Here is a 14429-nt window from a genome sequence, read left to right on the forward strand (position 1 = left end):
TAGCTATGCTGAGATTGGATTTGGGTTCCCATCAAATGACAAGCTTATCTCACTGCACAAACGGGTGTGACCTTCAGCAAGTCTTTGCCAACAGGAGTCGCGCGTCCAATGTGCTCTGCTGGTCCCTCTGCTGCATGACAGGTGCAGGGCTGGGCCTGGAGGTGAAGCATGAGTCGGGTGTTGTCTCTGCCTGGAGAGGGCACGTGAGTGGTCACATGTCCCCATGTACTGTACAGGCTGTGGTGGGGTTGCAGTCGAAGCCACCATTCAAATGCAAGATGTCCCAGCCTCCTGGGCTGGAGTTACTAAGTCCTAGGGGACCGAGAAGTTTTGCTTGTGGCTTACTCATTGAAAACAGGAAGACTAATGAGAACCCACAGCCTACCCTCTTCTAACAGAACCAGAGCTTGGCTACAATTGTCCTATCTAAAACCACCCTTGGCATTGGTGTCTGGTCCAGTGCGTTCTGTGTGGCCTGTGGTGGTGCAAGAGTCCTGAGGCTGGGCTCTAGCTCCGGTACCTGACACGGCCTTGCTGTCTTGCAGATGTCTCATGCAGCCACCAGTGCCTTCTGCCGTTCTATTAAGCTGCAGTGTGAGCTCTACCCCTCGAGAGAAGTGGCCATCTGCTTGGACCCTTATTGTGGACTTGGGTTTGTCCTGTGGTGCCTCTGTAGGTGAGTTTTCTCTGTATCTCTGTGATATAAGTAAATAATCATGCATGCTTTTTCAGATCACCTGTGAGCTCAGACCTGCTCATGGGAGGGGGCTGCCTGCAGGATGTGGCTCCCTCTCAGCCTGGCTCTGCATGCTGGTAGCCAGGTAGCCACACTCACCAGCATCTGGAAGGTTTGTCTTCATAAAATTTGCCGAAACTGACAGAGACAACATCTGGGGCCGCTCTGAGAAGCTGTCTGTTGGGAGCCCATTTTCCAAGCAACCCCCAGACCTTGGGCTTGCTTCTTGTAGCTCCAAATCTTTGCAGATGTCCCAGGCCTAGAACTGTGACCAGGGGCATCCATGCTCTTTGCTCCTTGGCTTCTCCCTGACTCTAGCTGGGGGAGGCTGGGAGCAGGCTCCTCTCCCCTCGTGGCAGATATCAAGAGTATGTATAGAAAGAATGAATGTTTATTGGCATTTTTCTCTAATTGTACATATATGTTCATCGTAGAAACTTTAGAAAATACAAAATAGTATAAAGAAGAAAATTAAGCTTTCCATAAGTATACAACCTAGTGAAAGTGAAAGAAAGTGAAAGTCGCTTAGTTGTAGACTGTTGTAGACTGTAGACTGTAGACAGTTGTAGACTGTTGTAGACTGTTTGCAACCCCATGGACTATACAGTCCATGGAATTCTCCAGGCCAGAATCCAGGAGTGGGTAGCCTTTCCCTTCTCCAGGGGATCTTCCCAACCCAGTTCTCTTGCATTGCAGGCAGATTCTTTACCAGCTGAGCCACAAAGGAAGCCCAAGAATACTGGAGTGGGTGGCCTAACCCTCCTCCAACAGATTTTCCCAACCCAGGACTCAGGCCAGTTTCTCCTGCATTGCAGGCAGATTCTTTACCAACTGAGCTATCAGGGTGATTCCAGTAAATACACTATTAGCATTTTGGCATATAGTCTTTCAGATTTTATTTTCTAATGTAGTGTACTACTTTTTATTAACATTTTCAAACATATGCAAGTGTTTTAAGTGTATAGAAATGCTGTAACAAACATCAGGGCCCAACAGCCAGCTTCACATGGACTGTGTTTTGCCAGTTTTGTATCAGGGTGATGGAAGTGTTCTAGACTGCATTGTGGTGAGCATTGTATGACTCTGCAAATTTGTCAAAGTTCTTTTAATTCTGTGCTTCAAATGGTTGGATATATGATGTGCAAATTATACCTAAGTAAAACTGTTTTGTTTTTGTTTTTTTTTTTAAAGAAAACTCCTTTCCTTGAAGTAACTGAGGTGTATGGCACAGAACCTACCCTGCCCATTCAGGAGGCTAACCAGTGTGACACCACAGGGTGACATGTCTTATCCTGAGTTGTACAACTGCCTTGCTCAGGGTGCCCAAATTGTGAGAGTTATCAATTCTTTTTATGTTTTATCAAGTTAATAATCTAAAATCATTGAATTATAAATGTATACCTTTATATTAGTTACCAGAGTGTATTTTTTCTCTCTTTTCCTAGTCAACCGTTTTTTATTTCAGTTTTTTTACTTTAGGTTTTCTTTTTCAGAGAACTGTTAGCTTCACAGCAAGATTGAAGGGAAAGTGCAGAGATTTTCTGTTCCACCCCACCCCCACATGCACCGCTTCCCATTATAAGCATCTCCCACCAGAGCATGTGTTTTTTACAAACTAGGAACCTACCTTGACATATTATCATCCCAGAGTCTTTAATTTACATCAGAGCTCACTCTTGGTGTTTTAGAGAGCCCAGAAACAGACTCATGTAAGTACAGTCCTTTGATCTTTGACAGACGTGCAGAAGCAGTACAGCCGATACAGTGGCCTTTTCAACAGATGGTGTTAGAGCAACTGGACATCCACCCCCGCCCCCTGCAAAAAAATGAATCTACCCAGAGGCTTTGTGGCTTTCTCAAAAATAGATCAAAATACATCATGTACCTAAATGTGAAACATAAAACCATGAAACTCCTAGATGATAACTTGGGAGAAAATCTAGGTAGTCTTGGGTTTGGTGATGACTTTTCGACACACCTCCAAAGGCTTGATCATGAAAGAAATAATTGACAGACTGACTTTATTAAAAGCAATTGTCTCTGCTCTGCCAAAGGCACTGTCAAGAGAATGGGAGCAGGCCAGAGACTGGGAGAAAATGTTCCCAAAGTGTTTTTAAACTGTTCTGTTCTTTTTGAAGTTAGGATCTAAACTGAAATAGTTGAGGTTCCAGAAATTTGCAGGAAATAATTTCTTCCCTTTAAGCAACCTGCTGTTAAGTTGGAAAGTATAATAGCCAGTGCCAAGAAATCAGTCTTGGTTAATAAATGAGACAGCAAGCAATCAACTTTTGTTGGATTGAGACCAAAAAAAGGCAAGTAGAAAATTGGTGAATCAGGTTTTCTGTTGTCCTCTGTTAGGATTTAATAGCTTTTTTATTAATGTTGACTTCCATTTACAGAAGTGAAGACAGAGGTGAAACTATGCTTATTTTCCACAAGTGTGCTTAGTTTCTCTAACCTTGAACTCTACACTGTGGACCCCACCTTTTGATGCCCTTAGCAGATCTTTTATCCTGATGTGTATTCTTAAGAAAGCTAGTAATAGGTGATTTGCATTTTGTTTTCTTCATTTTGGGTCTCCTTATGATAGGATTTAAAAGGAAAATGCTGATAACAATATGGAAACGATAGATTGTCGTAATTAAGAAGTGTATCACTATAGGGTGTTTATGTACATTTTGGTTCCCTGACACACGGGACTCCAGTGTTGTTAACTGAGCTTGGTGTGTGTCAGAAAATGGGAATCCTCGGTGACAGAGAAGTGTGTAAACTGGAGCTGGAACAGAAGCCAGGCAGGGGTTCTAGTTCAGGTGGTCCAGTTCATCCTGATTCACGAGTGGGTTGAATAACATTCGGTGCTCATGGGATACTCCAAGCCATGTTTCCTGGTGGATAGTTATGACTTATATGATACACGATGTGCAGGGTTGTTAGATCTTGGGCTGTTACCTGGCATTGATCCAATTTTGGCCAGGATTGTTCTTTTAACATCCATACCGCAGAGGTAAATTTTTCATTACTTTTATTTCTTCCTGTTTAATGCTGCCTTGAGGATTCTCATTGAAGTTGGCAACTGAGCTAAAAAGAAAGCTCTAATTCAGGGTCACTCCACACATGGTCTGCAGGCTGATTCTGGAGCGCCACATTGCAAAGGGCAGAGGGTGCATTGGTACCTGTGGCAGTAAACACCAAGGAGTCGTCCACTCGGGGGCTGCCGCTCGTGTTGGTGTGCTCCGGGGCAGGGGGTTTCCCTTAGCTCTCACGGTCCCTGGAAAGAAGACGAGTGCTCCAGGCATGGTCACAGGACCTGTGAGTGTGAGGGGCAGCCCTGGTGCGCTGTAGATCTAGGCTCCTCTTCAGAGCCCAAGTGTGTATTCTTGAAAAGCTGATTGGTTAGAATTGAGAAAACAAGTAGGACATACCGGTTTCTCAACCAGATGGAAAAACTGATTTTAAGGCACTGCAGTGTTGGATACAAGAACTTTTGGATAAAAGTGTGTTTTCACAAACTGCAGGACTTGGCTCCATTTGTGCAGAAGTGTTGTTGGATCCATCTTACTTGCAGTAAGTAGCTGTTTGACTAGAATGTCAGTATTTTTAATACAGATATATTTGCTGTAGTGCTGTTTGATCTCTTAAATAACCACCATGTTATAAAGTCATCCTTGAAGACCTCAGTCAGTTTCTGAAGGACAGATCTTAGAGAAAAAATGACAGAATTTTGAATGTTACAATTATTGGAATGGGCTCTTACTGATTTTTATATAATGACTATAAAAATAATTTTTATATGTTTCCATAGGACTCCAGTGGAATGTGCAGTTTTGCATATTATGTGAATAACACATAACATTCACATTAGCAAGATTTCAGAGGAAATATTTGCAAACTTTCAAAGGAAAGTTTGGGGTATTAGAATCCTTTATCCTGGTTACTAAGACCAGTCAGTATATCCTCAGAGCTCTTGGATTCCCTGGTGGTTCAGATGGTAAAGAGTCTGCCTGCAATGTGGGAGACCTGGGTTCAAACCCTGGGTTGGGAAGATGCCCTGGAGAAGGAAATGGCAACCCAATCCAGTATTCTTGCCTGGAAAATCTCATGGATGGAGGAACCTTTTGTTCTGATGGTGGGGCCATGCTCAGTAAACCTTTAATCCAATTTTCGGTTGATGGGTGGAGCTGTGTTCCCTCCCTGTTATTTACCTGGGGCCAAACTATGGTGGAGATAATGAAGATAATGGTGACCTCCTTCAGAAGGTCCCTTCCATTCATGTACTGCTACACTCAGTGCCTGCACATCAAAACAAGGCCCAGTTTCCCCCCACACTCAATCTCTCCCATCAAGAAGCTTCCATAAGCCTCTTATCCTTCTCCATCAGAGGGCAGACAGTATGAAAACCAAAATCACAGAAAACTAACCAATCTGATCACATGGACCACAGCTTAGTCTAACTCAATGAAACTATGAGCCATGCGGTGAAGGGCCACCCAAGACGGACAGGTCATGGTGGAGAGTTCTGACAAAATGTGGTCCACTGCAGAAGGGAATGGCAAACCACTTCAGTATTTTTGCCTTGAGAACCCCATGAACAGGATGAAAAGGCAAAAAGATAGGACACTGAAAGATGAACTCCCCAGGTCGGTAGGTGCCCAGTATGCTACTGGAGATCAGTAGAGAAATAACTCCAGAAAGAATGAAGAGACGGAGCCAAAGCAAAAACAACACCCAGTTGTGGATGTGACTGGTGATAGAAGCAAAGTCCGATGCTGTAAAGAGCAATGTCACATAGGAACCTGGAATGGTAGGTTCATGAATCAAGGAAAATTGGAAGTGGTCAAAGAGAAGATGGCAAGAGTGAATGTTGACATTTTAGGAATCAGCAAACTAAAATGGACTGGAATGGGTGAATTTAACTCGGATGACCATTATATCCACTACTGTGGGGAAGAATCCCTTAGAAGAAATGGAGTAGCCATCATAGTCAACAAAAGAGCCCGAAATGCAGTACTTGGATGCAACCTCAAAAATGACAGAATGATCTCTGTTTGTTTCCAAGGCAAACCCTTCAATATCACGGTAATCCACGTCTGTGCCCCAACCGGTAATGCTGAAGAAGCTGAAGTTGAACGATTCTATGAAGACCTACAAGACCTTCTAGAACTAACACCCAAAAAAGATGTCCTTTTCATTATAGGGGACTGGAATGCAAAAGTAGGAAGTCAAGAAACACCTGGAGTAACAGGCAAATTTGGCCTTGCAGTACAGAATGAAGTAGGGCAAAGGCCAATAGAGTTTTGCCAAGAGAATGTACTGGTCATAGCAAACACCCTCTTCCAACAACACAAGAGAAGACTCTACACATGGACATTGCCAGATGGTCAGTACCAAAAACAGATTGATTATATTCTTTGCAGCCAAAGATGGAGAAGCTCTATAAATAGTCAGCAAAGACTTCCCTGGTGGCTGACTGTGGCTCAGATCATGAACTGCTTACTGGCAAATTCAGATTTAAATTGAAGAAAGGAGGGAAAACCACTAGACCATTCAGGTATGACCTAAATCAAATCCCTTACTATTATACAGTGGAAGTGAGAAATAGATTCAAGGGATTAGACCTAATACACAGAGTGCCTGAAGGACTATGGACAGAGGTTGATGACATTGTACAGGAGACAGGGATCAAGACCATCCCAAAGAAAAAGAAATGCAAGAAAGCAAAATGGCTGTCTGAGGAGGCCTTACAGATAGCTGTGAAAAGAAGAGAAGTGAAAAGCAAAGGAGAAAAGGAAAGATATTCCCATTTGAATGCAGAGTTCCAAAGAATAGCAAGGAGAGATAAGAAAGCCTTCTTCAGTGATCAGTGCAAAGAAATAGAGGAAAACAATAGAATGGGAAAGACTAGAGATCTCTTCAAGAAAATTAGAGATACCAAGGGAACATTTCATGCAAAGATGGGCACAATAAAGGACAGAAATGGTATGAACCTAACAGAAGCAGAAGATATTAAGAAGAGGTGACAAGAATACACAGAAGAACTGTACAAAAAAGATCTTCACTACCCAGATAATCATGATGGTGTGATCACTCACCTAGAGCCAGACATCCTGGAATGCGAAGTCAAGTTTTGCGTTAAGAAGCATCACTATGAACAAAGCTAGTGGAGGTGATGGAATTCCAGTTGAGCTATTTCAGATCCTAAAAGATGCTCTGAAAGTGCTGCACTCAACATGCCAGCAAATTTGGAAAACTCAGAAGTGGCTACAAGACTGGAAAAGGTCAGTTTTCATTCCAATCCCAAAGAAAGGCAATGCCAAAGAATGCTCAAACTACTGCACAATCACACTCATTTCACACGCTAGTAAAATGATGCTCAAAATTCTCCAAGCCAGACTTCAGCAAAACATGAACCATGAACTTCCAGGTGTTTGAGCTGTATTTAGAAAAGGCAGAGGAACCAGAGATCAAGTTGCCAATATCCACTGGATCATCAAAAAAGCAAGACAGTTCCAGAAAAGCATCCATTTCTGCCTTATTGACTATGCCAAAGCCTTTGACTGTGTGGATCATGAGAAACTGGAAAATTCTGAAAGAGATGGGAATACCAGACCACGTGACCTGCCTCTTGAGAAATCTATATGCAGGTCAGGAAGCAAGTTAGAACTGGACATGGAACAAGAGGCTGGTTCCAAATTGGGAAAGGAGTTTGTCAAGGCTCTATATTGTCACCCTGCTTATTTAACTTATATGCAGAGTACATCATGAGAAATGCTGGGCTGGATGAAGCACAAGCTGGAATCAAGATTGCTGGGAGAAATATCAACAACCTCAGATATGCAGATGACGCCACCCTTATGACAGAAAGTGAAGAAGAACTAAAGAGCCTCTTGATGAAAGTGAAAGAGGACAGTGAAAAAGTTGGCTTAAAACTCAACATACAGAAAACTAAGATCATGGCATCTGGTCCCATCATTTCATGGCAAAGAGATGGGGAAGCACTGGAAACAGAGACTTAATTTTGGGGATCTCCAAAATCACTGCAGATGGTGATTGCAGCCATGAAATGAAAAGACGCTTGCTCCTTGGAAGAAAAGCTATGACCCACCTAGACAGCATATTAAAAATCAGAGACATTCCTTTGCCGACAAAGGTCCATCTAGTCAAAGCTATGGTTTTTCCAATAGTCATGGAGGGATGTGAGAGTTGGGACTCCAAAGAAAGCTGGGCACTGAAGAATTGATGCTTTTGAACTGTGGTGTTGGAGAACACTCTTGAGAGTCCCTTGTACTACAAGGAGATCCAACCAGTCCATCCTAAAGGAAATCAGTCCTGAATATTCATTGGAAGGACTGATGCTGAAGCTGAAACTCCAATACTCTGGCCACCTGATGTGAAGAACTGATTCATTGGAAAGGACCCTGATGCTGGGAACAATTGAAAGCAGGAGGAGAAGGGGATGACAGAGGATGAGGTGATTGGATGGCAACACGGACTCAATGGACATGAGTTTGAGTATACTCCGGGAGTTGGTGATGGACAGGGAGGCCTGGTGTGCTTCAGTTCATGGGATCACAAAGAGTTGGACATAACTGAGCAACTGAACTGAACTGAACTGAAAACAATCACCAGCTTGTAGTATTTGATCTCAGAGCAAATGCTTTCAGCTCTTCACCACTGAGTGTGTTAGCTGTGGGTTTGTCATATAAGTCCTCCATGCCTACTTTCTGGAATGTGTGCTTAGTCGCTTCAGTTGTGTCCAACTCTCTGCAACCTCGTGGACCATGGCCTCCCAGGCTCATCTGTCCATAGGATTCTCCAGGCAAGAATACTGGAGTGGGTTGCCGTTTCCTTCTCCAACTTTCTGGAGAGTTTTTAATCATAAATGGATGTTGAATTTTACCAAAAGCTTTTTCTGCATCTATTCAGATGATCATGTGGTTTTTATTCTTCAACTTGTTAGTGTAGAGTACTACCCTGATTTGAAAATACTAAAAAATCCATGCATCCCTGGGCTGAATTTCCCTTGATTGTGGTGTATGATCCATTGAATATTGTTGGATTTGGCTTGCAACTACTGGAGCTCATAAAGTTAATTCAGTAAGTTGGCAGAATACACAGAAATCGGTTGCATTAACAGTGAAAGGGAAGAGAGAGAAATTAAGGAAACTACCCCATTTACCATCACATCAAAAAAAAATAAAATACTTAGGGATAAACCTCCTAAGGAGGCAAAAAGACCTGTACTCTGAAAACTGTAAGATGCTGATGAAAGAAATTGAAGAGGACACAAACAAATGGAAAGATACACTGTGTTCTTGGACTGGAAGAATCAGTATTGTTAAAATGACTGTATTGCCCAGGACAATCTACACAATGCCTATCAAAAATGCCTACACAAGGACATTTTTCACAGATCTAGAACAAAAAAGTTTAATTTGTATGGAAATTTAAATTTGTATGAAAACATAAAAGACTGAATAGCCAAAGCAATCCTGAGAAAGAAGAATGGACCCAGAGGAATTAGGCTCCCTTACTTCAGACTATACTACAAAGCTGCAGTCATCAATACAGTATGGTGCTAGCACAGAAAAGGAAATACAGGTCAATGGAAGCAGGATAGAAAGTCCAGAGAGAAACCCATGCACCTGTGGTTTATTAATCTAGGACATAGGAGGCAAGACTATCTATATTGGGGAATAGATAGTCTCTTTAGTATGTGATACCAGGAAAACTGTATAGCTACATGTAAAAAAAAAAAAAAAAATGAAATTAGATCATTCTTTAACACCACAGGCAAAAATAAACTCAAAAGAGATTAGATACCTAAACTTAAGACCAGATACTATAATACTCATAGAGGAAAACATAGACAAAACACATCAATCACAGCAATATCTTCTTGACTCCATCTCCTGGAGTAATAGAAATAAAAACAAATGTGACCTAATTAAACTTGAAAGCTCTGGCACAGCAAAGGAAACCATAAACAAAAAGACAACATATTGACTGGGAGTAAATATTTGCAAATGATGCAACCAACAGGGGATTAACCTTCAAAATATGCAAAGAGCTCATGCAGCTCAATATTTTAAAAAACCCAATCAAAAAGTGGACAGAAATCTAAAATGACATTTCTCCGGAGAAGACATACAGATGGCCAACAGGCACGTGAAAAGATGCTTAACAACATTGCTAATTGTTAGAGAAATGCAAATCAAAACTATAATGAGAGATCACTTCATATATACTCAATCAGAATGGCCATCATCAAAAAGTCTACAAATAATAAACTCTGGAGAGGGTGTGGAGAAAGAGAAACCCTCCTACAGTGTTGGTGAGATTGTAAATTTGTACAGCCATTATGGAGAATAGAGTTTCCTTAAAAAAACTAAAGATGGAGTTACCATGTGATTCTGCAGTTCCACTCCTGGGCATCTGTCTGGAGAAAACTCTAATTTGAAAAGATACATGTACCCCAGTGTTCATTGCAGCATTGTTTACAGCAGCATGGAAATTTGCAAAGACAGGGAAGCAACCTTAATGTCCAATGACAGATGGATAAGGACAATATGGTATATATACACAAAGGAATATTACTAAGCTCTAAAAAAAGAATGAAATAGTGCCATTTGCAGCACCATGGATTGATCTAGAGATTATCATGCGAAGTGAAATAAACCAGAGAGAGATACCATATGACATTGCTTATATGTAGAATACAAAAGAAAAAAGATACAAAGGAGTTTATTTACAAAGCAGAAATAGACCCACTGGCATAGAAAACAAACTTACCAAAGGGAAAAGTGGTGGGGAGAGGGATAAATTAAGAGTTTGAGATTAACGAATGCACACTATTATATATAAAATAGGTAACCAACAAGGAAGGCCCTACTGTATAGCACAGGGAACTGTACTCAATATTTTGTAATGCCATATGAGGGAAAAGAATCTGAAAAAATACATCTGTGTGTGTGTATAACTGAATCACTGTGCTGTACCCTGGAAGCTAACACATCTTTGTCAGTCAGCTACTCCTTCCAGGCATCCCTGGGGCTCAGATGGTGAAGAACCCGTCTGCCGTGTGGGAGACCTGGGTTCAACCCCTGGGTCGGGAAGATCCCCTGGAGAAAGGGAAAGGCTACCCACTCCAGTATTCTTGCCTGGAGAATTCCATAGACAGAGGAGGCTAGTGGGCTACAGTCTGTGGGGTCACAGAGTAGGGCATGACTGAGCCTACACACAAGAGAATGCATGTATTTTCCTTAGTTATTTTTTGGTATTTATTTGGATCATTTTGAGTGAAATTATCCTATTCTAATTGTCTTAGTTTTATTTACTCTGAATGTCAGTTTTCTGAACTCGAGTTGGGCATGCTTTTCCTCAGTTGGCTGTTTAGTACACATGTAGGTTGCACGGCCTCTGTTGCAACCCTCTTCTCTGCCTGTTGATGTGGCGGCCACGGAAGACAGTACTGCAAGGACTGAGGGCCAGGTCCCAATGAAACTTCAGTTGCTAAACCAGATAGCATCCAGTTTGTCAACTGCTCTTCCAAACTTTCAGACCTTTTAACCAAAATTCAGTCCTCTGTTTCCCACGGTGAGATTTAGTTTGTTAGTGTAGTAGCTTTGAGAGAAACCTACCAGCATCATAGCTTTGAGATACCTCACTAAGTGCTCAAAATGACAGTAACTGCAGATCATAGTTACATAATTCTTTTGTATTTTTCAGAATGTTTTCATAAACACCTTTTGTTTTTTATTTAAAAACACTTGGGAGTAGAGTTGATGTGACTGTCCCCTCTTGCAAATGGAAGCAGGTGTTTCTCAGAGGCCAGTGTATCCCCCTCCTCTATCCTCGCTGAGCCCTGCCATGTCTCTCTACAGCGTGTACTCTGGGCACCAGTCCATCCTCATCCCGCCGGCAGAGCTGGAGACCAACCCTGCCTTGTGGCTGCTTGCCGTGAGTCAGTACAAAGTCCGGGATACGTTTTGCTCCTATTCAGTGATGGAACTGTGCACCAAGGGGCTGGGATCACAGACAGAATCCCTCAAGGTAAGCAACCTAAGAGTGCCTGGAGCATTGCCAGCATCCTGGGGAAGCACAGTATCTGAGGGCATGGAAGAGGTGTGGTGGGGCAGCCACTGTCACGTGAGGGTTTACAGAGTTGCTTCTACATGAAAACCTTGTTTTATACCATGAATGTTTTCCCATTGCCAGAGTTAGAGATCAGAACATATGTTATTGATGTCTTTAATTCTGCTAGGGCTGCTCGGAGGGGCCTGAACTGCCTTTTTAATTGTTGGTGGATTCAGTTTTATTCCAGTGATGAGGTTACAGTCATAGGTCTTAATTTAGCCATACATTTCGTTTTTCTTGAAGATCTTGATTGGTATATCTGAGTCCTAACCAGATTTCAGTTGTACAGTTCAGTGAACAGTGGTTTGGTTTTATTTGTTAATATTCAGTTACCATTATGTGATAGCCAAGGACATCTGGGTAGACATACCATAATACTCAAGTAACTAGGAGAGAATAGTTATAAGACCTATTATGGTTAGTATTCCAACTGTTCACTGTTTCTATGCTCAGATACATGTGAGAGATAGAGTGAGTGTGTATGTGTATACCCAGGTTATATTTGTGTGTATGTATATATACATACAAATTACCTATACACTTGCCATTAGTAAAGCAATATATTTCTCTCTCCTGGATTTTGTTTCCCTATTCAGACCCAATGCATTAAGCTTGAACAAGAAAGCAAAATGCATGGTAACTTTGATATTAAGCTACAGAAATAAATTATCCCTTCAGTTCAGTTCAGTTCAGTTCAGTTGCTCAGTCATGTCCAGCTCTTTGCGACCCCATGGACTGCAGCACGCCAGGCCTCCCTGTCCATCACCAACTTCTGGAGTTTATCCAAACTCATGTCCATTGAATTGGTGATGCCATCCAACCATCTCATCTTCTGTCATCCCCTTCTCCTGTCTTCAATCTTTCCCAACATCAGGGTCTTTTCAGATGAGTTAGCTCTTCGCATCAGGTGGCCAAAGTATTGGAGTTTCAGCTTCAACATCAGTCCTTCCAGTGAACACTCAGGACTGATCTCCTCTAGGATGGACTGGTTGGATCTCATTGCAGTCCAAGGGACTCTCAAGAGTCTTCTCCAACATCACAGTTCAAAAGCATCAATTCTTTGGTGCTCAGCTTTCTTTATGGTCCAACTCTCATATCTCTACATAATTGCTGGAAAAACCATAGCCTTGACTAGATGGACCTTTGTTGGCAAAGGAATGTCTCTGATTTTTAATATGCTGTCTAGGTTGGTCATAACTTTCCTTCCAAGGAGTAAGTGTCTTTTGATTTCATGGCTGCAGTCACCATTTGCAGTGATTTTGGAGCCCCCCAAAATTAAGTCAGCCACTGTTTCCCTTGTTTCCCCATCTATTTGTCATGAAGTGATTGGATCAGATGCCATGATCTTAGTTTTCTGAATGTTGAGCTTTCACCCAAGTTTTTCACTCTCCTCTTTCACTTTCATCAAGAGGCTCTTTAGTTCTTCACTTTCTGCCATAAGGGTGATGTCTCCTGCATATCTGAGGTTATTGATATTTCTCCTGGCAGTCTTGGTTCCAGCTTGTGCTTCATCCAGCCCAGCATTTCTCATGATGTACTCTGCATATAAGTTAAATAAGCAGGGTGACAATATACAAGCTTGACGTATTCCTTTTCTTGTTTGGAACCAGCCTCTTGTTCCACGTCCAGGTCTAACTGTTGCTTCCTGACCTGCATGTAGGTTTCTCAAGAGGCAGATCAGGTGGTCTGGCATTCTCATCTCTTTCAGAATTTTCCACAGTTTCTCATGATCCACACGGTCAAGGGCTTTGGCATAGTCAGTAAAGTAGAAATAGATGTTTTTCTGGAACTCGCTTGCTTTTTCTATGATCCAGTGGATGTTGGCAATTTGATCTCTGGTTCCTCTGCCTTTTCTAAATTCATCTTGAACATCTGGAAGTTCACGGTTCATGTACTGTTGAAGCCTGGCTAGGAGAATTTTGAGGATTACTTTGCTAGCGTGTGATGTGAGTGCAGTTGTGTGGTAGTTTGAACATTCTTTGGCGTTGCCTTTCCTTGAGATTGAAATGAAAACTACCTTTTCCAGTCCTGTGGCCACTGCTGAGTTTTCCAAATTTGCTGGCATATTATTTCTTGAAGTTATATAGCAAAAGAAATTTATAAAACATAATTATTTTTCATGTCCACCTATGTTGTGCTATAAAAGGATTATGTTTCATGAACTTTCCCACAGGGTGCATATGTAAGTGACCAAATGAAATAAATGATATCTAAGCACTTCACACTTTGATTAGTTTAACCCGTATAGTGGCTCTCTGAACTGGATCCATTATTGTCTCCATTTTAAAGAGGAGAAGACTTTTGTTACAGAGAAATCAAGCACCTTTTCCAAGTTCTTATATTTAATAAACTTCAGGGCCAAATTTTGAATCTCTGACCCCAAATGCACCATCCAGAGCCTAGGCTGCATTCTCCCAGGACACGTGTGTGTCGGGGGCCCTCCTGTTGTGCACACTCATCTTGACCCACGTAGCAGCATGTCTGGAAGGTCACCCTCAGCACAGGAGCCCTGTCAGCTCTCCCAGCTGTGGCTGGCTCCTGGTGACTTTCCCGTGTGCTC

At 42.0% G+C, this 14429-nt stretch overlaps 1 protein-coding gene across 13 annotated transcripts in view; it reads left to right on the forward strand.

The window, feature by feature from the left end:
* DIP2C (disco interacting protein 2 homolog C) overlaps nt 1-14429 on the forward strand; it is a 294103-nt gene that overhangs the window by 256562 nt on the left and 23112 nt on the right. For 12 of the 13 annotated variants that reach the window (XR_009690071.1, XR_009690072.1, XM_061126603.1 and 9 more), the window contains 2 exons: nt 546-676; nt 11617-11785. Coding sequence is in view for 11 of the 13 variants with exons in the window: in XM_061126603.1 (XP_060982586.1) it covers nt 546-676; nt 11617-11785 (300 nt within the window). In the remaining 2 variants the exon portion in view is untranslated. Of the gene's footprint in view, nt 1-545; nt 677-1927; nt 2481-11616; nt 11786-14429 lie in introns of those variants that run through there. The other variant, XM_061126614.1, reaches the window with a different exon arrangement.

The sequence above is a fragment of the Dama dama genome, chromosome 23 (genome assembly GCF_033118175.1).
Source record: "Dama dama isolate Ldn47 chromosome 23, ASM3311817v1, whole genome shotgun sequence".
In the NCBI taxonomy this organism is placed as follows: Eukaryota; Metazoa; Chordata; class Mammalia; order Artiodactyla; family Cervidae; genus Dama; species Dama dama.